The 24,330-nt window shown below is 49.1% G+C and overlaps 3 protein-coding genes across 6 annotated transcripts in view; 2 read left to right on the plus strand and 1 right to left on the minus strand.

Annotated features, from left to right (window-relative positions):
- LOC8053723 (serine/threonine-protein phosphatase 2A activator) overlaps positions 1 to 9,735 on the plus strand; it is a 58,365-nt gene extending 48,630 nt beyond the window's left edge. For all 4 annotated transcript variants that reach the window (XM_040212413.2, XM_042292629.1, XM_040501656.2 and 1 more), the window contains exons 8-10: positions 2,201 to 2,301; positions 7,208 to 7,315; positions 8,913 to 9,735. In XM_040212413.2, coding sequence (XP_040068347.1) covers positions 2,201 to 2,301; positions 7,208 to 7,315; positions 8,913 to 8,996 — 293 coding nt within the window. In that variant the 3' untranslated portion in view covers positions 8,997 to 9,735. The remainder of the gene's footprint in view (positions 1 to 2,200; positions 2,302 to 7,207; positions 7,316 to 8,912) is intronic.
- A 3,324-nt stretch (positions 9,736 to 13,059) lies between these two features.
- On the minus strand, positions 13,060 to 14,079 carry LOC8027681 (trafficking protein particle complex subunit 4). The gene has a single exon (XM_002409181.5). It carries the CDS (start codon positions 13,914 to 13,916, stop codon positions 13,260 to 13,262), a length of 657 nt encoding a protein of 218 aa, XP_002409225.1. The 5' UTR covers positions 13,917 to 14,079; the 3' UTR covers positions 13,060 to 13,259.
- Positions 14,080 to 14,299: 220 nt separating this feature from the next.
- Positions 14,300 to 22,747, plus strand: LOC8052581 (CDGSH iron-sulfur domain-containing protein 3, mitochondrial). The gene is made up of 3 exons (XM_040212448.1): positions 14,300 to 14,538; positions 17,653 to 17,835; positions 22,537 to 22,747. The coding sequence occupies exons 1-3, from the start codon at positions 14,467 to 14,469 to the stop codon at positions 22,717 to 22,719; spliced, it is 438 nt and encodes a 145-aa protein (XP_040068382.1). The 5' UTR covers positions 14,300 to 14,466; the 3' UTR covers positions 22,720 to 22,747.
- Positions 22,748 to 24,330: the final 1,583 nt, after the last annotated feature.

The following is a 24,330-nucleotide window of genomic DNA, read 5'->3' on the forward strand; positions in this document are numbered from 1 at the left end:
TAGACACGTTCGTCATTTTCCTTGGTGCTGTGCAAAGAAGCAGCTCTCTCCAAAGCTTGCCCAAAGACAAGCCTGATTCCGTCCGATCGTCATGAAGTGGCTATCATCAACACTGTACATTGGATATGCTGTGTTATTCGAGACCTCTCTCAAACAAATCCTGTTCGGATAACGCGGCACCATAGGCCACATACAATATGTTGTTCGATTGATGAGGCTCGTTGAATTTGACGTTGTGAGCGGGGAATACCCACACATTTCGGCTACCCTGTGTGGTCAAATATGTTCAACAGTTAAAGGGGCGGTGCAGAATTTGCGGACTTTGGCTAATTAATTGCGGGAATTGATCCCGGCCACATATATAACAAAGGACCGAAAACTATTCCTTCCTGCTTGCCCTAGTTTTCATTAAAAAAAATAAAAGAAATTGGTATCTCCGGCACCCCTCAACTCAACATTGAAGCGGCACCAGCTTCGCCTGTGACGTCATTCGGAGTGGCGTTGGTTTCCGGTTGGGTTCTTCTGGCTTCCGTTTCCCCAGCGCTCGTCGGCTCGCCAATCTCGCCGCTCTCCCGTCGATTCCCGACCAACATGGCGGCGCGGCGGAAGGCGAAGTCAAAGTTGAGGTCGAGACACCAGGAACAATAACGATACCACGATGCTACAGACCACGACCAACGCACTCCGTCGAGCGAGGGAAAGACAAAACGTCCGGGTTGCTCGTGTAGCCGCCGTCATCCGTCGGGCGTCGACGGATGACGGCGACGGCAGGTTTTGTTGACTTGCGGTAGATGGCGCCACGAATAATTCATACCCTTTTAGCGGCAATATTAGGCTTTTGAAGTGTTTCTGCATGCCTAAAAAACAAGATTTTTTAAACTTAACCTTAAATCAAGCTTACAATTGCCTAACACTATAACTTACAAAAACCACTCCGAATGACGTCGCACCACAAGTTCCATTTGCGGCCACCATGTGGCCGCAGGTTGGGAAAAAAAGGGTTTCTTATTTTGCGATTACGCAGCGAAATATAGGTATTTTGGGGTATGGTGGCACTTTTTCTCTTACTTATGCCGAAGTAAACAATATAAAAAATACAAGCTGCACATTCGTTCAGTGTTAAAATCATTGCACCGCCCCTTTAAGACCTTTGTAGACTGACATGGTTGAGTGTATGGCATCGTAAAAAAATCAACATAAAATAAAAAAAAGATGTTCCAGTTCCATGTGTTCTGTTGTACACGGACTCACCAAAAATAGCTTTCGTTTGTTTTTGTTTCCAAAATTGGTACAATACTTTCTTAAAAGCCTCGAGAAATTCTATTCGCCATGGAATACAAACAAAGAAATAAGTCTGGAAATGTGCCTAAGCAGGCTGCCACAGCCCATCTGACAAGAAAACCTCCAGCCCAGTGCAGGCGGGCAACACTGACGTACACTCCCAGGGACGCGCTCTGTACATCGCTTCATTCGGGACTGCCACCGGAAGCGTGTATACCGTATTTACTCGAGTAATAGCCACACTGTTTTTGAAGAAAACCTGAGGGTTCGCTTTTCTGCAGAGTTTGCGGCTAGCCAATCACCGCAATCGGCAGCATGATTGCAGCGGTTTACAGGATAGAGATATCGTCTTCGCGCGAAGATACCATTTGTGGAGATTGCATTTGTATGGAGCATTGTGTTCCCAATCTGGTTATTCGCTATGTTATTTTTGCGCAACGCAATGATTGGCTGTATATGTGCTCTGCGGGAAAGCAGACACAAGGGTGTTGTTCATAAATAGTGCGGCTATTACTCGAGTAGCCAGTGGAGTGTGTCGCAATGGGAATGTTGCAGCCGCGCACACTGTGAGCTCCGAACGTAAGCGTGGCCTACACCCAAACTGTTTCCTGCCAACCTCTTTTAAGAGGTACTTACGTAAGTGTGTACGGTAGTTTCCAATTAAGTTCTTAGAGCATAAAGTTTTTAGACAAATTAAATGTTTTCTTTTTCTTCATTGGAAAAGGGGGGGGGAGAAAAAATGCAACTTGGATGCACCTTGACGCAATCTAGTACCATGTTCGCACCATGCAACTCCAGTCAATCAATAGTACCGTGATCTCAGTGATGGGAACTTCCCCAAAAAGAACCTACGCAGGTGTGAGGAGACCGCGCGTCTGACCGACTTGTTTTTTCTGCCCGACAATATCTTCACTTGCAGACCACCCGACCATCGAGCCCAAGTCATTCACGGCCGAGGGCTACGCAGAGGCCCTGTCTAGGGACTACATGTTCATGGGCTGCATAGAGTTCATCAGCAAGGTGAGTCGGAGACGTCCTGCATACTCTTCAGAAGAGGCGGTAATGGAGTGTGCGCTGCACACGGGTTGTACTGCGTTTGCGCACTGCCCAAAAAGTGGACATTAATGGAGACATCGCTGTAGGCATTCGTCAAAATCTAGATGGTGCGGCACCTCTGTCTTGTACATAGGGTTAGTGTAATGTACACTAGAGGTTCAGCTGGCACTAGTGTGCATGAGACTTATGGTTTTAAATTGAAGCAGAGAGTAATTAGTTAACTTTTCTGGTGCTCCGGTGCATCCCTGTGTGAAAACAGAATCATTTTACTTCTTCACCGGTGAATAACAGGAATTGCCTTTGTTACTTGGGTTGCAGTGAGTAGTAGGTGACTTTATTAACATTACAAAAATGAAATTGCTTTAGTTGCAGTATTTTTTTCATCAGTAAGCGATGTTCAACTTCCCAGTATTCTGAGTCCAGTCCTATGTTGCACAACAAGCATGTAGGGACAAGCAGCAAATCTAAGCAAGAATAATAGTCCCCAAACAATTTTTTGGCCGTCGAAAATTTGGATTTGTTCGTTATTTTGGACATTGACGAGGAACCGTAACTCACACAATTGAAATAGTACATATTAACAACCAAATTTTTGCACAGTTTGCAGTCCAAAAGTTAGATTTTTCAGACTAAAATAGTTGCGACTGGCGGCCGCCGAGACAGGGGATGCCTTTTTTTACAAGTCGTCAGGGTGCAGTCACGGGACAACAGGGACCACATGACCACTTATGTGTCCCCTCCCCCTCCTTTTCCCCATTTTCTTGGTTCCTGCTTCTATTTCGCAGTGACTATTCCAACCTCTACCGTCAAAATATATGAAATATTTTGACGTATGTGACGTCACTTTTGGAAAATGTCCAAATTTCCACGTTCTCCTAGAATGCAACCATCGCAGTGGTAGCCGTTTAGTGCTTTCATTCTGTTTAGTCTCTGATGGTATTGTCGGTGTTGTGTTGACGTTTCGGCGGTTTCCTGTATTGTGTGCCTAAAAGTCTCGGTCCTAGTTGACAGCGGAAATGTCTTAATCAATGCGTTTGTGGGACTGGCTCGACAGTTGATTCATTCGGATGTGACATGCCCGGCAGCGATGTTCTGAGCGTTGTGAGCTCGCATGTCATTCCGGCTCACGCCTCGCGCAAATTTTTGAATCTACAACGAAGGCGAGCTGGATAAGGTTGCAGTGGTCGCAATCTCGCTTTGCATCTGGCTTGTGCCCTGTTTTTAACCGGTTTTCGTGAGTTTGTTTTCTAGTTTAGATTTTCTTTTTGTTTCGTGTATAACGAGCCGGTTAACGACGAAACGATCGGGACGTTAAATAAAAGGTTGTGAATGCAAACATTGCATCCTTGATGTTCCTTGACCAGTGCGAAAGAACAAAGGTTCTGGTAAAGTTGTGCGAGATACACGCATTTGCCAATCAACTGTAAATTTTATGACATGACATTTGGCTTCTTTGACTATATGAAACATGTGAAATAAACCATGAAATGCAACGGTGCCTTATTCTGTAATGTTGAGTACAACCAAGCAAACGTCACGTGCGACCTGATGGCTAATGTACTTTGAAAAGTTTTTTGCATTCCACAAAGGTCTTAGAAACTGCAGTCAACGCTGATGCGAGTGCAAGCGGACATGATCACCGGCAAGCGTAACATGCAGTGACCTGATGGCTGCGGCAATTGCGCCAAACTACGCCAAGGGGCTAACCCTGCTACATCCTGCTACATTTTGCCAAAATATGGGTAATCTGCGCCAAGCCTGCGCCAAAGGACGAATTTCGGTCGCCTTTCAAGACCAAAACTAAACTAAGTACCGTAACTGAGCATGCATGAGCTAGGCGGCGCAAACGGCCGCCCGACACAAAATACCCTGCATCAATCGTCCATGGTTTTTTGCATGGTTTTTTCCGCCATGCCGTCTCTCCTTTCATGTCTCGTCGTCTCGTAAGCGTAAGTCTCATCTCGCGTTTCTTTTTTTTTATTATTTTTTTTTTTATTGATAGATGCCGGCATGTGTGCGCGCTGCGACGCTAGCGTGCTGGGTACCAGCCATGACGTGACGTTCTGAAACGAAACTATGTTTCGGCGCGGCGGGAGTTACTTTTTGAGCTGAAGCTCTCGCTCCTGAAATCAACGGCCACACGATGTTGCAGATATAGAGCTTCCTAAACTGAAACATAAGGACCGCCGCATGTTCATCAACATTCATGTTCTTGTTTAAAACATACACTGCTACAAAAATCCCTCTCTAACTCAAAGACTGCTGTGTCGAAGTATTGATTACCTAGGTTTCTCTTGGGGGGCTTTCTTTCGAGAGGGACCGCGGTACGTGAAAAATGTGTCGAGAAGAAAAGTTGAAGTGAGCTAAAGCAAAGAAGGGAATGTCTGCACGCTGAACCCGCAGAGCGCGCTTGTTTGTCTCGAGTTCAATCGTTGCACAAAGCGACCTTGGCTCGCGATGTCTTGCATCAATGCGCTCAGGTTCTTTTTTTCTGTGTTTAGCTCGTACCTCGCCTGCCGGCCTTGCAAGCACGCGGCGCTGGACTCTTTTTTGTCGCATGCTGGGCAGTTACATTTTGCATAGACTTTTGGCAACCAGTTGGCGACGGAGTGGAGAGGCATGGTTTCGGTTTCGATCGAACAGCCATTTCGCTCGCGCGACGAAGCACTTGCACCTGCAAGTCTGCCGTAGTTGCCCTCACGTACATGCAAACCAACGATGCGAGCATAATTTCACGATAGAGGCTGCAGCCGGGACGCTTGCAATTCATTGTTTTACATTTAATTACTTTTGACGAAAATCTGGCATGTCGGCAATCAGTAAAACGGTGGCAAGCGGTTTTTCGGAATTTCTTGGCAACGCCTATAGCACTGTACACTTGTGGGATGTCGCAATGTCTCTTTGGAGACATTGAAATTGGACATTCATTACTACCCTAAGCTAAAGCAAAGCTTGCTCCAGCCTTGCAGAATGTTTCGAAAAGCAAAAAGAAATGTGTCATGTCATTGGCATTTCAGTTACATCTTGAAAGACTCCCAGGTGGCCGAACTTGACCATAATTGGTTTATTTCGGCGAGCAAGATTCGCTTTGCGTGTCCAGCATTTAAAACAAATATTTTTATTTTTATTAGAATATCTGCTTTCAAAGCTACTTTTGCTGCTCCAAAACACTGTTTTGGCTGCTCCAAAACGGCTTAGGCCAATCACATCACTGAACATGACACAAGGTGCTCTTAACCAGGGTGTCTAGCAACCGGGAAAACCGGGAATGGTCAGGGAAATTTTAATTACTGGGAAAAATTGGAATTGTCAGGGATACTGTCAAAAAGTGAGCCCAGTCGGGGAAAATGAGCCGGATACGCCATAGAGTGTGCCCTGAGCAAAGACTTCAGGACTTGGGGGCAGAAAAATAGGCACTAAATTCTGCTTAGAGCGGGGCGCGGGCTCTGCTCACTTGGATGTAGAGTGTGCTACTTGATGCAAAGACAACAGCCGAGAAATCCAGTTTAAGCCTTTGATTGGATTGGATTCTGATGGCGCTACACTAGGCTAGATCCAGTTAGAGCTACTAGATTTAGTAACAAATGGAAAAGCCGCAGACCCCAATCCAATCCAAGCCGAAAGTATCCGAAAGTGTGCATCTGGCGACCGTGCTGCCATTCGGTTATTGACATGTGGTTGAGCGTCGTGTTTTTCATCGTGTTTTTGGAAGTGGTATCTTCCTTGACGATGTCAGCGGCGAGAAAGTGCTTGTCTAATCCGGACTCGATGAACCCGAATATTTCGGAATATGCGAGAAGACGCTAGAAGAGGCTAGAAGACGATTGTTTGCACGTTTTTGGAAGCCTTCCGGGGGGAAAAAAGTTTGATATAGCCAATATGTTGTTCGTTATAAAATATACTTTATACATGCATTTTTATGTAAATTTTCAGTGAGTTGATATCAATAATAATTTGTTGTACGTGGGTTCGTTCTAGACGGGTTTCACTGTATTACAAAACCACCTATTCATCTTGGGGCAATAGAAAAACGTGTGGACTCATTTTTTCTCTTAGACTACATTGTGTGGACCAATGAAAGCCCTACAGTATGCGCAGAGTCCGAATAATTTTATTATAACTCGTTTTGAAGAGAGTCTGATAGGTACACATTTGGATAAGACTCCTCTTTTTCTCCGCGGGCGATGCCATCGCTTCCAACTTGCCAACAAGCGCCATTTGTCAACCACATCATTTGGAAGAAAATTCTTCCCAAAAAGGGCGTGTCGCGGTCTTTGAACATGCTTTTAACGAGGAAATAAGCTTTTCACGGTTGTGGTTTCGAGTTTGTTGGGATGCTTAGAGCGTCTAGGTTGGGTTGTCACCACAGAAGGACAATTTCAGAATTGACTTCAGTGCCCCTTTAAAGGCTGACGTACAGAATCTTCTTCTGTCGGGAAGAAAACCAGTTCCCAGTTTCCTTCTCTCCATTCCCCCTCGCTCTCTTCTCTCCTCCTGTCCGCACAGGAGAAGAGGAGAGAAGGGACAATTGGCGTCCGCGCGTGAAACGGAACAATGGAATGCAGACCGAAAAAAACGTCCTTTTCAGGACGAGCTCTCTCCCTAAATACGGCGGAAATGTCTCGTTAATACAGACACCTCAGTTCCCCCCCAAAATTTTTCATAATGTGAGCTATAATAACGAGACACAAATGCGCGTATTTACCCAACTCGTCCCCGAAAACATCCGTATAGTGGAATATCCAGATTAGCGGGGTCTGTACCGACACGACACGACCATAGCCCGATCAGAAGTAGGACCCGGTCGGAGAATTTCTTTGAGCGGCTCGAGCCGGCGGCACACCCCGTCAATGTGCCGCACCATGCACAGGTGAAAAGCGGGCCCTTCCACGAGCACTCCAACCAGCTGTGGAACATCAGCGGGGTCCAGTCCTGGGCTAAAGTCAATGCAGGCCTCATCAAGATGTACAAGGCAGAGGTGAGTGGTCCCTGCTGCCGTCCCCCCCCTGAGTGGGCATGCAGCGCTGCACCATGCTGGGTATGCGACTGCCCCTCTCGAGTAGAAGCTCAAGTTTGAATGAGTGTAATCGCCAAACGAATGAGAACGGCAAGGTACGTCTTTCGAATGCCAAGACCCAGGCACCTCCGTGCCTTTTGCCCTGCTTTGGCTGTGCATGCACATTCGAGGCACACAAGACACCGAGTGATTATAGCTATAGTCACACCAGTAATCATAGCGAATGGGGCCAGGTCGGTTGAGCTGCAGGTGTACGAAGAGGCTGCTTCACTCAACTCTAATGGTGAATTCAGGTGGTCGCCTCTCTCCCCTGACCTTGATTCAGCAGAGCGACCCCTCCTCGCAGCCAGAGCTACTCGGGATCCTTTTCAGCCAATCACAACTGCCATGTCCAGAGCGCTCTGACACCCTCACACCGGTCACGGATGTAAAACTTCTTGACATGGGTAATGCATTAAAAAATAAAAAAGAGTTTACAGCATATGCTGAACAATTGAGCAAAATTTACGCTCGCAGCGTGATTAAATAACGGTTGTGACGTCAATTGTTCTATGCATCGGCATGTAAAAAAGAAAACAGTAGTACTATACGAATTGATTTTTGCAGAGCGTAATGAAAGCCAATGTTTGGAAAGAGTTGTCAACTCATCGCGTTTTTGACAGTGAACGCGCTGCGATAACGGTCATGTGTACGGCAGTACAGGCAAATATGCAATGGTTAATAAACAGCATTTTTCTCGCGGCGGAATATCGTGCAACCAGGATATAGCAGATATCACCATGTGACACAAATAACAGTGCATTATATTCGGCTCTCCCTTTATTTTAAAACACAAACCTTTGAACACACTTTTCCGAAACTTGAAAATTTCTTGAAGCGACCACAAAATCTGGTAAAACGGCAGCGAGCCCTGCGAGCTGTTTCTTTGTCGGTTAGCTTTAGCGATTCACCGCCGTGAGATGAACGATCTCGTGAAAGCACTGGGAATACTTCACACGTCGACTTTTTCCCGTTACTGTCACAAACAAATGTCGTCCCATCCGTTTTAATCTTCTCACCGTCAAATGCACAAACACTTTGTAGAACCAGATAGCCATTGTTGTCATGTCAGACCCTGCACACCACCACGGACAACTGCAGGCCATCGTCAACAAAACCACGTGATCCCCGCCCAAGTACCACATGACACATGACACCTGCACTGCTTCGCCCTTCGATGGCTAGAGACGGAGTGCTAGGGAGTGCTCTGAGAGGGAGGGGCGCCCTCAGGAAGAACCAGCTGATCAGGCCACTGCACTCTCTTTCCACCTCCCGATCTTGCACACTCTGGCAAGAGCGCTCAAGAGTGGGCAGAAAAAACTATGCGAATTCGCTATCAGAGTATTAACTTGGTCAGTGTGCTGCAAGGATTCTAGAAATTTGCAGATTGCTGGCAAGCATCACTGGCGTAGCCAGGGGAGGGGCTCGTGGCGTTGGTCAGTGGGAAGAAGAGGGCCTACACTCTGCGCACGACTTTCTAGCGACTCCGCAGTGCAGACAGCGGCCTCTTTCGACGCAGGTGCTGGGCAAGTTCCCCGTGGTGCAGCACGTGGTGTTTGGCAGCCTGCTACCGTTCCGAGAACAGAAGCCCGGGCCCAGGTAGACCACTCCAAGTCCTGTGGCCTTCTCGGCCGGACGGTGCAGTTCGGTCGACCGGACGAGCAAGGGGCAAACGTCAGGCGCCTGTGCGTGCCGGAGAAGAAAGCCGCCTCCTCGATGCACCACCACCATGCGAAACCAGAAGGAATGGCGCTGCAAAACCACTCGTGAGGCTGGGTGGCTCGCCGGAAGAGGTCCTCTCGAGAAAGGAATGGCCGCCCGTGCACCTCACCCGTGCACTGGACAAGTCCGTTTATTCCAGGTGTGCGACCAGACGTTCTCTTGACACCGTTGTGATCCCGTGTAGCTCCCGGCCTTTTGTTTTTCTTTCGGGGATGAGCTCCAAGTGAAGAAAAGATAGTTTGCCTAAAGGCTTTCACTAATGAGGGGGACTTGAGAGGCCACAGGATGTGTCTGGGTTCTTCCGTGTAAACGGGTGCACTTTGGGAAGCTTAACTTATGCGCAAAGTTAAGAGGCACGATTGCGATTGGTTGGCTGAATGTTGTGCGAGGAAACTTGCTCTATGCACAGTGCGAATTATGGAATTTCACGGCGTTAACAAGGCGTTCTTGACGGAGCAGCTGCGTAGCACGTTCAGTGTTGGCCACAGATTTAATGGCACTAATTATGCCCAAAGTGTCGTTGCCACGTTATTGTTTGGCACCATCGAGTTGTGCAAGAAAGCGTGTCAAATAATTATAAAAAATGTCCACACTAATTCCAATAAAGTAGTCTATATGAATGGCCTGACTTTGTCCGGTTATTATACACCATTTGGTTTTACATGTCATGTTTCCTTAATACAAACCCCGCTGTATAGACATTTCAAGGATGAACTGGGTAAGTACATACATTTTGTCTCATTATAGCAGGCTTTTCAAACTTATTTTGGGCGTAAGGGCCAGATAGCCCCCCCCCCCCCCCCCCGCCCCCCGAAATGTTGAGGGCCAATGCAGAGCTGGGGGGGATTGTCTTCTGGGACATAGAAAAGACAGCAGTACTTTTCATGTTGCAAAGTAGCCAAGTCTCTCAGCTGCGTATTTGAGATTTTAATGCAACAGCATTATTAAGGTACTACTCAAGATTTTCAGCTATGTAAATCCTGACCTCTTAATGCATACTAGGTATGCACAGTAGACCATTTCAGCTTACTGTGCTTAAACCACATTGTGCAATGCACATGTAAAGTGGCAATATGCACTCCTTCACATTCGCACCCTCTTCGCAGGACCCGACGACCTTAGCATTGTCCTGGAGGTCGTCCTACAGGTAATCCTAGAGGTTGTCCTTGAGATCACCCTAGAGATCATCCTAGAGGTTGTCTTTGACGTCGTCTTAGAGGTCGTTCTAGATGTCATCCTTGACATCGTCATCCAGAACTATGTCCTTCAACAATGACCTGCAGGGTGGTGTCAAGGATGACGGCAAATTTAGAGGCGAGTTTTAGAGCGCAGCTCTTAGGTGCCCGTTTCCGGCCTGAGCGGCGTCGCTGTTGCCGTAACCGCGGCGACATTTCGGTACCGTGCCAAAACGTCCGCGTGGGGTCACGTGACGCCCCTCGGGGGTGGGTGGGTGGGGGGGGGGGGGGGGGGGTCAAGGGGTCACGTGACCCCTTTGAGGTCACGACGGTCACGTGACCTCACGGTTACGCTGACGGCGACGCTGCTGGGAGGGAGGAGCAGCAGCATGAGGAGGAGGGGTATACCCTCCCCTCAGTAACCTTCCCTTCTCCTCCCCAAGAGCTGTGCTCTGATTCGGCGTTGCAGGGAGTTGTAAATGGCTTTCATTTTTCCACTAAATTTAGCGAAAAAATTTGTCACAAGCTATGCACCAAATCGGTTTCTCCTCGAAATTTGGCGGTGTGCCGCAACAAAAGCTGTCGCATTCATAATCACCCATGTGGTTTCTACGGATTTGCCTCAACTATCAATTTGCTGATCTGTAACTCTTTTTAGAAGGGACCTCGTGGTGATTTTTGTAAGCTGTCAGTTTTAGTGGTAACATCTTTAGCTTCAATTCCTTTGTGCAGCTACTACCTTGTGCCCATCCCTGATGTGATAATGAGACCTAAAGAAATTGGGGTGTATGTTTATAGAGCCTAGAACTTAGTCTGCCTCACCAGGTGACTTGTCTCCCAGCGGTTGATGTGAAATTTAGCTAGTGCAGTACAGACAGTTAGCTTGGGGTCTTTAACGTGCACCGTGCAGTAGTGATGCACGACAGCACAGGTACAATGCTCATCCAGATCTAAAATGACATTGCACCACGAACTTGCTTCCATTTTTCAATAGAACAAGCGTGCAAGCGCACGTTCGCCTCTGTGTTAATTAATTTCCTCGGGAAATAATCAGTGTCTCCAAAAACAAAAAGCTGTGCAAGACAGTTTTTGCTTGCCCGACAATTTTTATAGGAGCATTATAGGACAATTCTTGCGTTTTGATGTTTTTTTCTTGATTGCTAGAAACCCGAGCTTATAACTTTATCTTTGGAAGTTGCTCCTGTTAAAGCAGGAGTTTGTGCAGCCGAGGTGCATTCTAAAGAGCTCGCACTTGTAGCATAGTGCTAGTGGGATTGTTGTGCAGGTGAGTAACACAAGCAAGAGCCGAGATGCAAGAAATAAGACAAAACCCAGTGCCAAAGAGAAAAAAATAGAACGGTATGTCAGCAGGTTATAAGAGCATAGCTATGTTTCGAGCATAAATGAATCGACAACAGGAGACCATTATTTTGGACGCATACAACGCTTGAACATAGAAACGGGGGTGTTCGCAGTCGCTCGACGCTTGGGGGCCGCATGTCCCGCCCTCCAAATCTACCACTGTCAGCCACCCACTGATGCGTAGCGATGAGCCAAACCACTATACTTCGTTTCAGCTTTAGGTCCAGATGCAGGCAATGCTACACGCGCGGACCCCGGGCTTTCAGCCTACCTGCCAAGCATGCTCGTGCAGTGCAAGCATTGTTCAGGGCCACATGCTCGCGCTTGTAGCATCGGCTGCGTCTGGACTTGCACTGAAACAAAGTGTAGTATGTGCTTTATTGTTTACAAGGCCTCCAAGTTTCTGCACTGCTTTATCAGACTGATACCGACACTGGGAGGGATTTTTTGGCCACCATTTGAAGCAAATGGAGGCTTCCGAGATGGAAAACCTTGGGAAGCGCCGTGTTAGAGCATTGGTTTCCACGCGGTGATCTTAACATTACAAAAAAGCGTCCAGTCTAAGATATTGGCTCCGGTCTGCTCATGCTCTCCGAGCGTTGATCAAAGCTGTGCACACATTTTTTTCGGCATTCTTTTCGGGGTTGACCAAGTAGAGTGCATTTGTGCGATGCACAGTCACCCCTCGCTTTGGTCCACTTGGGGGTGGGGAAATGGATTACAATCTTGGGCCCAAGCTTGCACCGAGCCTCGTTGAAACTACCACGGGTTCGGCAGGCGGCGGGCGCGCCGGCGCATCTGGCTTTGGCCAGCATTGCCGCATTAACTTTGGCGGACGGTATTTGGAAAACGGCGTAGATTGTTAATGGCTTCAGACGCTGCGTTTGCATGCTTATATGGCAGACGCTTTGTTGCCACGGATGACCAAGGCAGAGACTGAAAGAGATGGCACTGTGGCAAGACGTGCATGCTTAAGCTCTTTAGCCCTACTTTTTGACGGGTGGAACTTGAATGAAGAGAGTTTGAAATAAGGGCTTGGACACAGATGGCCGATTTTTTCCGGTGCCCGATATTTCGTCATGTCTTTAACTCGCAAATTGCCTCCTTTTTTTTTTTTTACTTGAAGTGCCGAGTATAGTGTGATTTACGCACAGGTGCACAGTACCACTACCATTGCAGCAGTAACTGTGCATTGTGTTTTGTGCAAAGAGGCCATTTTCGCATACTGTAATTAGAACATAAGATAAAAAAAGTTTCATAATACCGTAGATTGTACTGCGGCAGCTTAACCCTTCATATTGGGCGACCACAGTAAAAACTGGATCTAGCCCCTCCCTCCCCTTCCCTTCCCTTCCCTTACCTTACCTTCCCCCCCCCCCCCCCCCCCCACCCAAGAAGAAAGCAATATTGCGGACAGTAAACTTTTTGCTGTAAATTTGCGACGATGAAGGGTTGTAGTTTAGTGTCAAGCGTATCCAACACAACTCATCCGCAACAAAGCTCCAGTCAATAGGGATCCACTGGTGGAGTTTTAGGACAACTGAATGTTCAGTCAGCGCTAGCACACGGAATGCACCGGTGTGGATTTGGACCGAACTGTGGCAGGCTCAGACGTTGCTGAGGCCGGCCATCTGCTCGACGGCTGCCTGGAGGTTGGCGTCGAACAGCTCGCAGCGGATGGGCATCTCGAGCGAGTAGAAGGGGTTCTTGAGCGCGTAGTCGGCGTACAGCTCGAACAGCCGGCGCAGCAGGGGCTCGAGCGGCGCGTGGCGCGCGTCCGCCAGCACGATGAACTTGACGCCGGTCACCGTCTGGTAGCAATGGAGCCGGAACGCGTCAGCCTCGAGCAGCTCGATGCCCGACGACTTGGGCTCCGGCGACAGCTGCGACGCGATGGCGTAGAACGAGTGGAAGGTGCTCGCCAGCACGATGCGCTCGTTGGTGGTGAGCCGCGGCCGCCCGAAGCGCACGCTCAGCGGGTAGTTGGCTTCGCAGGAGAGCACGTCTTGCACGTCTCGGCCGTCTTCGAGCTGGCGTCCGTTGACCGGCACGCCGTTGACGGCCATCACGGCGTGGCCCACGCAGATGCCGTCCCGCTGTCCGAAACTGACCACGACGCGCTTGAGCACGTTCTGGTAAGACAGGGTGATGTCCAGCGGGTAGCTGAAGGTCTTCTCCACCTCGACGCGGGGCAGGCTCGGGAAGTCGCAGTGGAAGATGAGGCCGCCCGACTTGCTCACGATGTACACGCTGTACACTGACATTGTGCTGGCTGAAGAGACGCGCTCTTCGCCGGCGGCACCTTTCCAACCCCGCTGTCAACCTTTGGGGAGTCTACACGACAGAGGCACTGTAAAGGGGAGGCACCTCGGTCCTCGGTTGCCTCGGTGACGTTCGCCAAGTTCACGACACGGCAGCCATGATAAATAAATCACGTGTCACGTGATACGTTATCGACTACAAGAGACGTCGCAAGCCATGCCAATCCAATGTTTCAGGCTGTAAACGAAAGACTTATAAATTTTGAAAATCCGAACCTGAAAAAAGTTAGCCATTCTTTGATTTGTTTTAATAATCTTATGGTGTGACCGCAACGATAAAAAATAACATTCCTTTAGTTGGTGTAGTTAATTTCCTAGTCAACGTTATCCAATCCAGTGAACCGCACTTGCCCCAAGCTTGACTTGCCCGCTTGCCGCACTTGGTGGTTCTGTGGCGTCTGCTTTGACCTTTCTGCAAGCACGTGTTTACTTTAGGGGACGTTTTGTCCATTGTTTCATTGATTTGTTGGGTTTGTGACTCCAGAAGTGAAGAATGGGGCTACTTCTTCAGATATCCAAAGCGATGTGGAGACATCGGGGAGGAGGAAACGCACACCTCGCAGTGGTAACTATCCCACGGTTGTCCCAGGCTCTTTTCGTGCCCGCGGTGGCTCATTTTCACCCGTACGCTGGAAATATTTTTTTGCGATCTGCGCGTTCCTAGCTCTGGGGGTGCTTGTTGGACGGACACTGCAAGGCCCTTGCTCGGAAATATCAGCGGGCGTCCGTTGCCTTGCGCCGTGAGTGCGCGTCGCCCTGACCGGCAGGCTCCACTCTTTGTGTGCATTCATCTCACAATAGCTATGCGGAGCGAAAGTTCGTCTGCTTCTTGAGCAGGGGAAACGTTATGGACTTGCTCGGTTATGGAACTCCTCATAGTCGCTGCTTGCAGGAGCAGTACTTCCCCTCACTCAGCACGACTCCCCTCCCGTCGTTCGACGCCCCGGACTGTGTGTATTCTATGGAATACGTACATTTCGAAGCACAGCGTCTGGATGGTTTTTAAACGAAAATCTAGATGGCGCTTCATACGATGGGAGGTGGACTGAAGTGAGTGAGGGCGGCGGGCACACCCCTCCGCTGGAGTTCCACGACTGAGGTGATCTTGTGACGATGAGCAGGGGTTGCGGTGACGTCGGAGCGCATAGCTCCGATTGGTTTCGATTGGAAGGATAGTGGGTAGACCTCAAGGCAGCTAGCATTGAGGTTTACCCACTGTCCCTTCATCAGAGCCAATCGGAGCTCGGCGTTCTGACCTCAGTGCAACCCCTGTGTAAGAAGCAGATGAACTTGCGCTCCGCATGGTCACTGACACGGTGAAAATGGTGGGGCCCGTCTTCGGGTTGCGCGGCCCCTGGTGCGCACTCCATACCTTTCATTGTGCTTGGACTGTGCACTCGAGGTGCACGAAACTCCGCAGCGTCAATAGACCCTTTGCAAAACGTACAGCACTACGACGGCAAGGAAATTCGGGAACTCGGTAAAGATCACGCGCTTTCTAGTTCCGCGACTGCGCGCGCGTCCCGGCAGCTACCGTTAGCAGCTTTTGCAGCCATCCGCCGAGTCGTATGTCGCTGGCGGCGTTCCGTATCTGTGGCAGCGCAAAGGCATCGTGACAGGTGAACATATTTCAATACGTTATTCGTCGTAACTTATCTTCACATGTTGAAGTATCATCGAATCCATTTAATTTTTATTGCAACCGTGGCAGGTTTCGACCAGGTTCGACAAAGTGTTGGTGCAGCAGACGACAGAGCCGGTACAAAGGAGAGGGATGAGAAAGGGGCAGCCGCTGTTCGCCTGTCGCTCGCCTGACTTGGTTGTTAAAAAGCCGTTGCCGTGGTAACCTGCGCTTGTTCGTGTATGCCACATGGTCACATGGTAGCGGGAGGAGGGCGTATCGAGGACTCCCATCATTTGTCGCGCGGTGCGCGCGGGATTTTTGGGATTTTTGCAAAGGGTCTATTGTCAAAGGTAGAAAGCTCACGCTGGAGGCGGAACCACCGAGGCTGCTCCCTGCCCTTCTCACCCTGTCAGGAACAGTTGCTGGTTTAGAACAGCGGGGCAACCCCTTCCACAATGCTCTCTGCTTGTCATAATCAGTAGTTTCCTCATCTCCAGCGTCTGCACTGCCGAAGTGGAAAGAGTGAAAATAGAAACTCGGGGGTGTTTTACGTGCCGAGCCAACAAAGGGCACCTGGCACGCCCCGGAGGAGGACAGAGGATTCATTTCAACCACCCAGGGATCTTTCGACGTGCTACCGAACACCCGGGTACCGCGGCGCCTTTTCCGCAATAATCCTCTGCCATATCGCAAGTGCCTCGGCCGGGATTCGAACCCGCCACCCGGGAATCCGTAGGCGGGCGCTCTGCCTTGGAGACATCGAGGCGGCGAGCTTAGAGAGCGGAGGGCTTTTTGGGAAAGAGCTCATCGCGCTTTCCTGAACGGGTCCCTTGCTCTCCCGCGTGTGACCTGGCTCCCACGTTGTGTCAAAGCCGTAACCAGGATTTTTTTTATTTTTTCTATGCGAATGTTGGACGGGGCAAGTGAGGAACGAAATGGCTATGCTGCATGTCCGAGCGTTACGGTTCATATATTTTTATATGGGAGCCCTGCCGAAGCTACGCCGACGCAGCACTCGCGTCCAATCTACGCCCAGCACTAACCTCCAGTGGGCGACTGAAGATATGGTGCAGCCTCATTACCTAGGAGCAGACATGTATGTAATGCGTTACTAGTAACTAGTTACTTTTGCCTAGTTGACTTTTTCGGTAGCTAGTAACGTACTTGGTTACTTTCAAGGCCAGGTAACGAGTGACGGTATTTCTTTACTTTTGAGCTGTGACATGTACAGCGCCATTGAGACAGCCCTGTTTTAAATTTTGAGTATGCGTCTGTTGTGACAAAGGCAGGTGGGCAACCCGAAAAACAACTGAAAAGGAAAGACGGTACAGCAACGTTAATCGCTGAACATGTTGGTCAAACTTTACAGCTGGGAATGTCCTTCACCCGGCGAACACAATATGGTACGTTGGTTGAACCTTTCTAAACTTACGTACAGACCGAATGTAAACCTGGAGATTGCCGACGCGACAAGACGCAGATCCCATTGTCAACTTGGAACTTTAGAAGCCGAAAGAACAAAAGAGAAAGGGGAATCCCACAGTCACCAGCTCTTCCTGAAGCGCAACATGGCCATTCTTTTGAGCACGTCGGTAGAACGACTCTTTAGCGTCGCCGGAAATGCATTCTTGAGCAAGCAGAGAAACAAAACTGATGAAAACTCAAGTTCAATGGCTACTGAAAAGAAAACAATAAACCATGAAACGAAAGCAGTTGTGTGTTTGGCCGTCAAAGTAACGAGAAAAGTAACTAATTACTTTGGAGGTAATTCAACACATTCCTTTGGAGAATCAGTAACGAGTAACATATTTAGTTCCTTTTAAACCTACTAACGAGTAATGGTATTTAGTTACTTTTTTTGGGTAACGTGTACATGTCTGCCTAGGAGGTAACCACCCCTGCGAAACGGGCAATGTCAACGCCACCGTAACGGCGCCTGAGCCGAAAAAGAACACCATCCGTCCGGTCGGCCGTAGCATCGCAATCAAACTCTGGCTGAAGCGGGCGACGTTTGCGAGCTTCTTGCGAGAGGTCGGGGCGGCCGCTTGCTTGCAGGTTCGATGGTGCAGCTCCCCGGCGGAGCGCTTCCCGGAGCTGCAGGACCGGCCGGAGCAGCAGTACCACACGTCGTACAAGCAGGCGGGCAAGGGGCGCGTCTACGACAAGAAGCCCTTCCGCTTCGAGTGCAAGCAGGGCCACGTGTACCACTGGTGCGCCTGCGGCTTCAGCCACACTCAGGTTTGGAGCACTCGCGACCATACTCCGCAGACCAGCCTAGCCGCTCGTAGTAGGAATAGGACTGCGGGGCGGTCCTTCGGTCGGTCCTGCCTCCGGCGCGAGCCACTTGGCGTCGATAACCCCTCACGAGCTTCAAACGCGCACTTGCGGCCAAAGCACGATGGAAGGTAACGAGCAGACACAGTAGCTGACTGGATTCCGGGCATTCAGAAGAGGCCCCTCATCGTTGTCACCTTGTCGGTCATTACACGGGGAGACGAGCGTGCGGGGATGCCGCAAAGCCGAGCTGCGACTGCGACGATTAAAGGTCTCCGCTCACTTTTCGGAAGTGTTCAAACGTGAGAGCCTGACGCCAGCGCTCGGCAGCAAGTAGAAACAGAGGCAGCTAATTTTGTGTCTAGCTACCAATCGTTGCAGTCAGAGCTCGGCTCTCGGGCATTCCTGAACGCTCTCGTATCCTCCTCTTTGCCAGTTTCTACCCTACACCTTTACCACATAGAAGACAAGGCTTTCGTCTACCTGCGCCTTCCCACCTCTAATGTCGTCGCAAGTGGGTTCGCGTCCTGCCACCAACGAGGTAGAGGGGTTTAGAGCAATTAACTGGCAGCTGAAAGTGACCCCTGCCCGGCCGCCACCGTATTGCATTTTTGACCACTAGACATGTGATGTGATAGTTTTACGTCTAGATTTTAACGAAGTACCACGCGTAGATAATTGCCTATTGATCTTCAATAACAGTACCGATGAGATAAGTGATGTTTCGTTTTGTTTTAAGTCCAAAATGTGCTTTTACGACAAAAGCTCGGGCAGCTTTGCAATGGCTCCGCTACATGCCGTCAGCCGCTGTGCTGTATTTTGGGTTTTTATCGGAGTTGGACACTGATCTCGGGCTAGCAGTACTAAAAAATAGTTTATCGTGTTTTCTTTTCAGCGATCGTAATACAAATCTCTGCTGAATTTTGCGTAAATGCCTTAGCATTTGGTACGGTCACGTGTCTAGTGGTCAAAATTGTACAACATGGCGGCAGCCAGTGGGGGGTCACTTTTGCCTAGTGGACAGGATACCAGATTATAGCTCTAAGCCCCTCTACCTCATTGTCTGCCACCTAGCTCGCATCTGTGTCGCCGCAAGTGCTTCGGCATCCGACGTCGAGCGCAATGCCAGAACAGATGCACCGAGGCGTACGTCCTGCTGCCTTGTCGAATACTCTCGTCGACCTTCGGCATTTTCGCCTCTGTGGGTGAACTTGCTGGAGGTGTGTTCGCCTAAATCGATTGCGGAACTCTGCTTCGCGTGTCACCTGCGAGGGGCGCATGCTCCGCCTTGTGCGACGCTGTTGTCGTTGGCTAGCCTTCTTTGTGCTTTTGAGTACAGCATTAAGTTCTGCCTTTGTGGTTTTCACGTCCTTTCCAATGTGCACAACATTACTTTTAACCACGATGAAAAAAGCGCATTTAGGTGATGCCACTTGGTCCAGATTATGTTTGGCGCGCCTGGCGCTTCTCTCGAATGCGGATAGATGGTGCTCGAAATTAGGGGTCCCATCAATTCGCTTCTTTCCCAGTATATCGGAACTTCTTCCTTATTATATCGACATGGAGCATTTCTTCCTCAGAGGCCTGCTCACCTTCGTGGCATCACCGCGCACTTCGCAAATTTGGGCCTCATCTGCCTTTTCTTCTATTTCACTGTGAACCTTGTCGGCCTCTTGGTCAAAGCGCCCTCTACGTCGGCATAAAACAAGCCAGTCCCAGTTCGAGGCTAGATCCGAACACAACCTGTCCATGCCTCCTCCCTGACAAGAGCTGCGAGTGACATCACCTAAATGTGTTTCTTGCATTATGCTTTTAACGCAGAATGCGTTTTATCGGTTGAATTTTAAAAGAAGATCATCATGAACAATAACGGTTAAGAGTTGAGTTTATTGATACAGACTTGTAAATATATCAGCTTGAACTTTAGGATTAACTTGAACATGAAGAAAGAAAAAACGGGAGAGGACAAACAGTTGTTTGTCCTCTCCTGCTCTTTCTTTTTTCGTGTTCAAGTTAATTCTAAAGTTCAAGCTGATGTATTTACAATCACAAAGAACCGTCTTCAAGAACTGGACATTATGTGATGCCATGACATCGCACTACAACATTGACATGATTATAATGCCACCATGATGTCACTACATCACAGGACGTCATCACAATGCCATGGTGTCATGTGCAATCATGAGGTCACGACTTTGTGATAAGTCATACCACGACATCACATGACGCTGTCACGCCGTGACATCATGTGACGTGACAGTCCCGGGACTTCAGGACGTCTCACAGGCACAGCATGTGCCCAGCTCATTCACAACATATTCCGTGCTTCAAGACCTTTGTAAGCATGCATGATCAATTAGTGTAATATTTTTTTTTTAGACTGATTTTTATTGCTCTCATTTAATGAGACCCACCAAGTTTTTGGAGGGTTTGCCTTTCCTCATCCAATCTGGTAAAGTAGCTGTTAAACAAGAATGTCTGTCACACCATCCCTGTTTTTATGTACACTGCTTTTAGGCACAACTAGGAAAGAGCTAGTTCAGTAATTGGGCAAATTAAACTGGCTTTGGTACAATCAATACTAATGAGTGGTGGCACAGTAAAAAAGCAGAGAAAGCATGTTTATGTACACACACCAGCAAGAATCTTTCTAACCTTGTATTCACAATGGAATGGATGAAAACATAGCATATGCTCAATCGATGCTTGTGCTTCAAACATGCTTCGTGCTGCTATAAAATAGACTTCTGACTCAAGGTGCCTTGGTGATGCGATTGCTGCTAATCACTTTGGAGTGCCAAAAGGTGTTCCGACGGGACTCTGAGAAATTGCATCACTGCAAGCAGACAGCCCATATGGTGTGCGCTGGGCTATGGGGAAGAGCCAAGAACCAACAGTTTTTTGTTTCTGTCATTCTCTATGTCTCTCGGTGTGCGAATTTCACGTGCCCCAAGAACATCCTTTTTAATTTCTTTTGCTGGTGCTCAGTGTATTTTGTCCACTATAATATGCCCCCCCCCCCCCCCCCCCCGCCCAGCCCCTTGGGAGGGTTTGCCTTAAAATACCGAGCATGCACTCATGTTGCAATAAGTGTCCACCCTCCACGTTCGAAACATTCTAAATATATGCATAAGTCATATGGAGTGCCCACACCAGGACACATCTGAGCCAACAGAGCTAGCCGAGATGCTCCTTCACATTGGGCGCGTTCAGTAGCGGCTCCCTCAGCTCCGAACGGAGTCACTCGAGTCGGAGTCCTCGGATCGCCTACTGAACGGCAAAAAAAACCACGGCTCCAAACCTGCTTCTACACAATTTCCGCTTCCTCCCGTGTGCCAGACGGTCTCCGAATAAACTGGAAGCAGACGATGGCGAGCACGATCGCTTTTATTTGACACCGGTATTGAAGAAGTCTTGACAAGGTTGTTGAAGAAAAAGCGAGAAACTGTACACATCAGCACTGCTGTTCAAAGCGATGCAACGCGATCGAACAATTCGCTTGGCGGTGCAAAGGCAGCTACTGTCATAAAAACACAGACAAAAACGTCATGAGCACAGGCAAAATATAGAGCCCGGCGAATCTACGCCGCCAGTTGGGATACTTTTATACGGCCATACGTTTGTTCTGCCCTTCGTAACGAACTTCCTATAAAATGTATTCGTATACACACGGGAAGTTTGGCCACCCTCGGCGGTCAAGGTTTTGTCGGCCGAAGCGAGCGTCGGCCAACGTGCACCCCGACTTAGCTACGTAAACAAAACATTAATCGGAATCATGCTCTGCGTGAGTGTCTAACCGGCTTCCAAAGTCGCGTTCATACCCTGCCTTGCTCTGTTGAGCGCGGACAGGACTATCGTCAATATTACCGAGCTTCCGTGCAACGGCAATCAAGACACGGCGTCAATGTTTACATTGTTTATTAGCATGTTCAAACCCAACGAAATACAGTCTAATGCATTTTCCGAAAGAGCCTTACCTGAAAAAGAAATTTGAACGCGTTATGACAGAACTGACGCCGCTTATCCCGCCATTTTGTTTGATTTTTGCTCTTTTAGCGCCGGAAATCGTCACCAGTCAGGAAACAACGTCATCTTTAGCTCCTTTGACTCTACGTGCACAGTCTCCGGACTTGGTGCTTCGAAGCTTGACTCCGGAGCCCCGGAGTTACGTGCACCGGATGTGACTTTTGGCCATTCAGTGGAAGGAGTCACTGACTCCTTGACTCCGGGGCCGCTACTGAACGCGCCCATTGGCTTCTTGTTTGGTAAGCCAGTGAAGAGTGGTGAAGCTCTGTGCACCTAAAACAGTGCAAAGTGGTGAAACACGACACGAAAGCACCGGCGCAAAACAGGCTCACAATAGCGGTGTGGCTGCTTTAAAAATTGGGAGTTCCACCAGGCCCTTATACTGCCCCTATACCATTCCGTCCGACGAGACAAGGGCCTACAGTACCACGCGCCCCTATCACTTTTCTGCTCAAACCTAAAACTGCCCATCCCCATTTATTTATTTCTTTTGTGAGATTGTTGCGCGGGTGCTTGCTCGGTATTAGCAGTACATAGAATTTTACGAATCCTTCCAACGAACTTTGTTTTTTTGTCCGTGGACCACCTTACGGGTGCGGTTCAGGGGGGCTCAGTTCGCGTCTCTCCCCCTCGCAGCCCTTCTGCGACGGGTCGCACAAGAACCCGCACCTGAAGATCAGCCTGCGTCCCGTGCGCTTCGTGGCCGAGGAGACCCGCCAGTACTGGTTCTGCAACTGCAAGCAGACGCAGCGCAGGCCCTTCTGCGACGGGTCCCACAAGACGGAAGCCGTGCAGGCCGCCGTCTCCGTCATCAAATAAACTCGCCACCGAGGCCGCCTCTGCCCCCACCTCTTGTGGCCACTTTACGGTGTCCGGAATGCGCCTTTGACTGACGTGTTTAGCATCCTGTACTGCCCCTACATCAAAATTGGTCCCCAAGTGGCAACAAATGGCATCATAGGAGCCGGCGTTACATGCCATCGGATGTCGCCATCCCGGTGGTCGGTCGTAGATGTGTGGCTGGTGACGGACCTGCAGCAGAACGGGGGTCTGTTACGTCCACCGCCGTGTCACCGTCAGGATTGCGGCAGACGACGGCGCGACACTTTTACGACGTCAAGCGGAAATCGAGGGATCGCTTTTGAGAATGCAGTAAACACTGTCAGAAACGCGTTCCGGACAAAGGTCCTCGGGCCAAGGTCTTTGGACAAAGGTCCTCGGGCCGAACCAACCTTTGCTGCGTGCCAGCAAGGGGTCACTCTTAGATGCTTTGAGACATTCTCGACGGAGGTGCGTCAATATTTGGAACTCTGGAAAGGATCGGAGTGACGATTCCGTGGGTGTTGTTCTTTTCCACGGTACTCCTCCGCCTATTTCTCGTAAAGATAGGAAAAGATGAATGTATCGGACTCGTAAGCGATCACCCTTTATCTCTTTTGTGTGTCACCATTATTTCCTCGTCTTTTTGCGCCGTTGCCTCCTACTATAGGTCGCCGACTCGCTCGAGCCTCCAGGTGTCTTAACAAATGGAATTTCACATAATTGACAAAGAGTATCTGCTGTTTGATTTGTAGCCAGTGGAAAGGGAATGGAATTTGGTGAATTTTGCCTGGAATGGAGTGGGCATGAAATGGGTTCTGTTTTTAAGCGAGCCGTGTCGATGTGGTCAAAGGGGCCTTTGAAAAAGAATCGTTGCACTTTAGGTAACTAACAGCTTGACTATCTGACCAGCTTGTGTTCCTTCGAGGATGAAGGTGGCACTCCTATTGAAGCAACCAAAACAGTAGAGTTGTAAGCAGATAAGGTCTCGTTCCTGGCGCTGCGAGATGCAGCAATGTGGTTGTGACCATGTGCAATTACAGCCAGTTGTAGGCCACTGGCAGAGAATGCCACACCGCCCCCATTGCTCCCATGCGCGACACCTATAAGTGGAGGGTATACATGGTCCTTTTGTGAAGAAAACTGGTGGTTTGAAGTTTTGCCGTCTGTTGCGAGCCTTTCAAGCTGGGTCGCGCAATCGACATCTGCAGTGCCACCATACCAGTTGCCACCAGTGCAATGTGTGACCACTGCTCGGCTTAGTAAAATCAATGCTTTCAGGACATGTTTTGCAGTTGTGTATGCACTTGATAAGGTCAGCTTTATGCTGACGTTAGTTGCTGGCAACTTAATCTAGCTGTTAAGCGCCATTTTTCGCGGTTGGGAATTATAGGAATGTAATGTAATGTAACGGTTCAGCCATTCAAGAGTGGGAATGGGCCCAGTGTTTCCATCCTAGAGTTCGATAGAATGGAATTATTGCAAAATTCAATTCCCTGGAATGGAGTTGGAATAAAAGGGGGGGGGGGGGGGGTCTTCATTCTGCAGCACTATTTGTGCCACACTGTTATTGTTAGAAGTATTAGAGTTTTTCGAATATTTAGAATTATG

The sequence above is a fragment of the Ixodes scapularis genome, unplaced genomic scaffold, assembly GCF_016920785.2.
Source record: "Ixodes scapularis isolate PalLabHiFi unplaced genomic scaffold, ASM1692078v2 PGA_scaffold3__209_contigs__length_174095766, whole genome shotgun sequence".
Lineage (NCBI taxonomy): Eukaryota > Metazoa > Arthropoda > Arachnida > Ixodida > Ixodidae > Ixodes > Ixodes scapularis.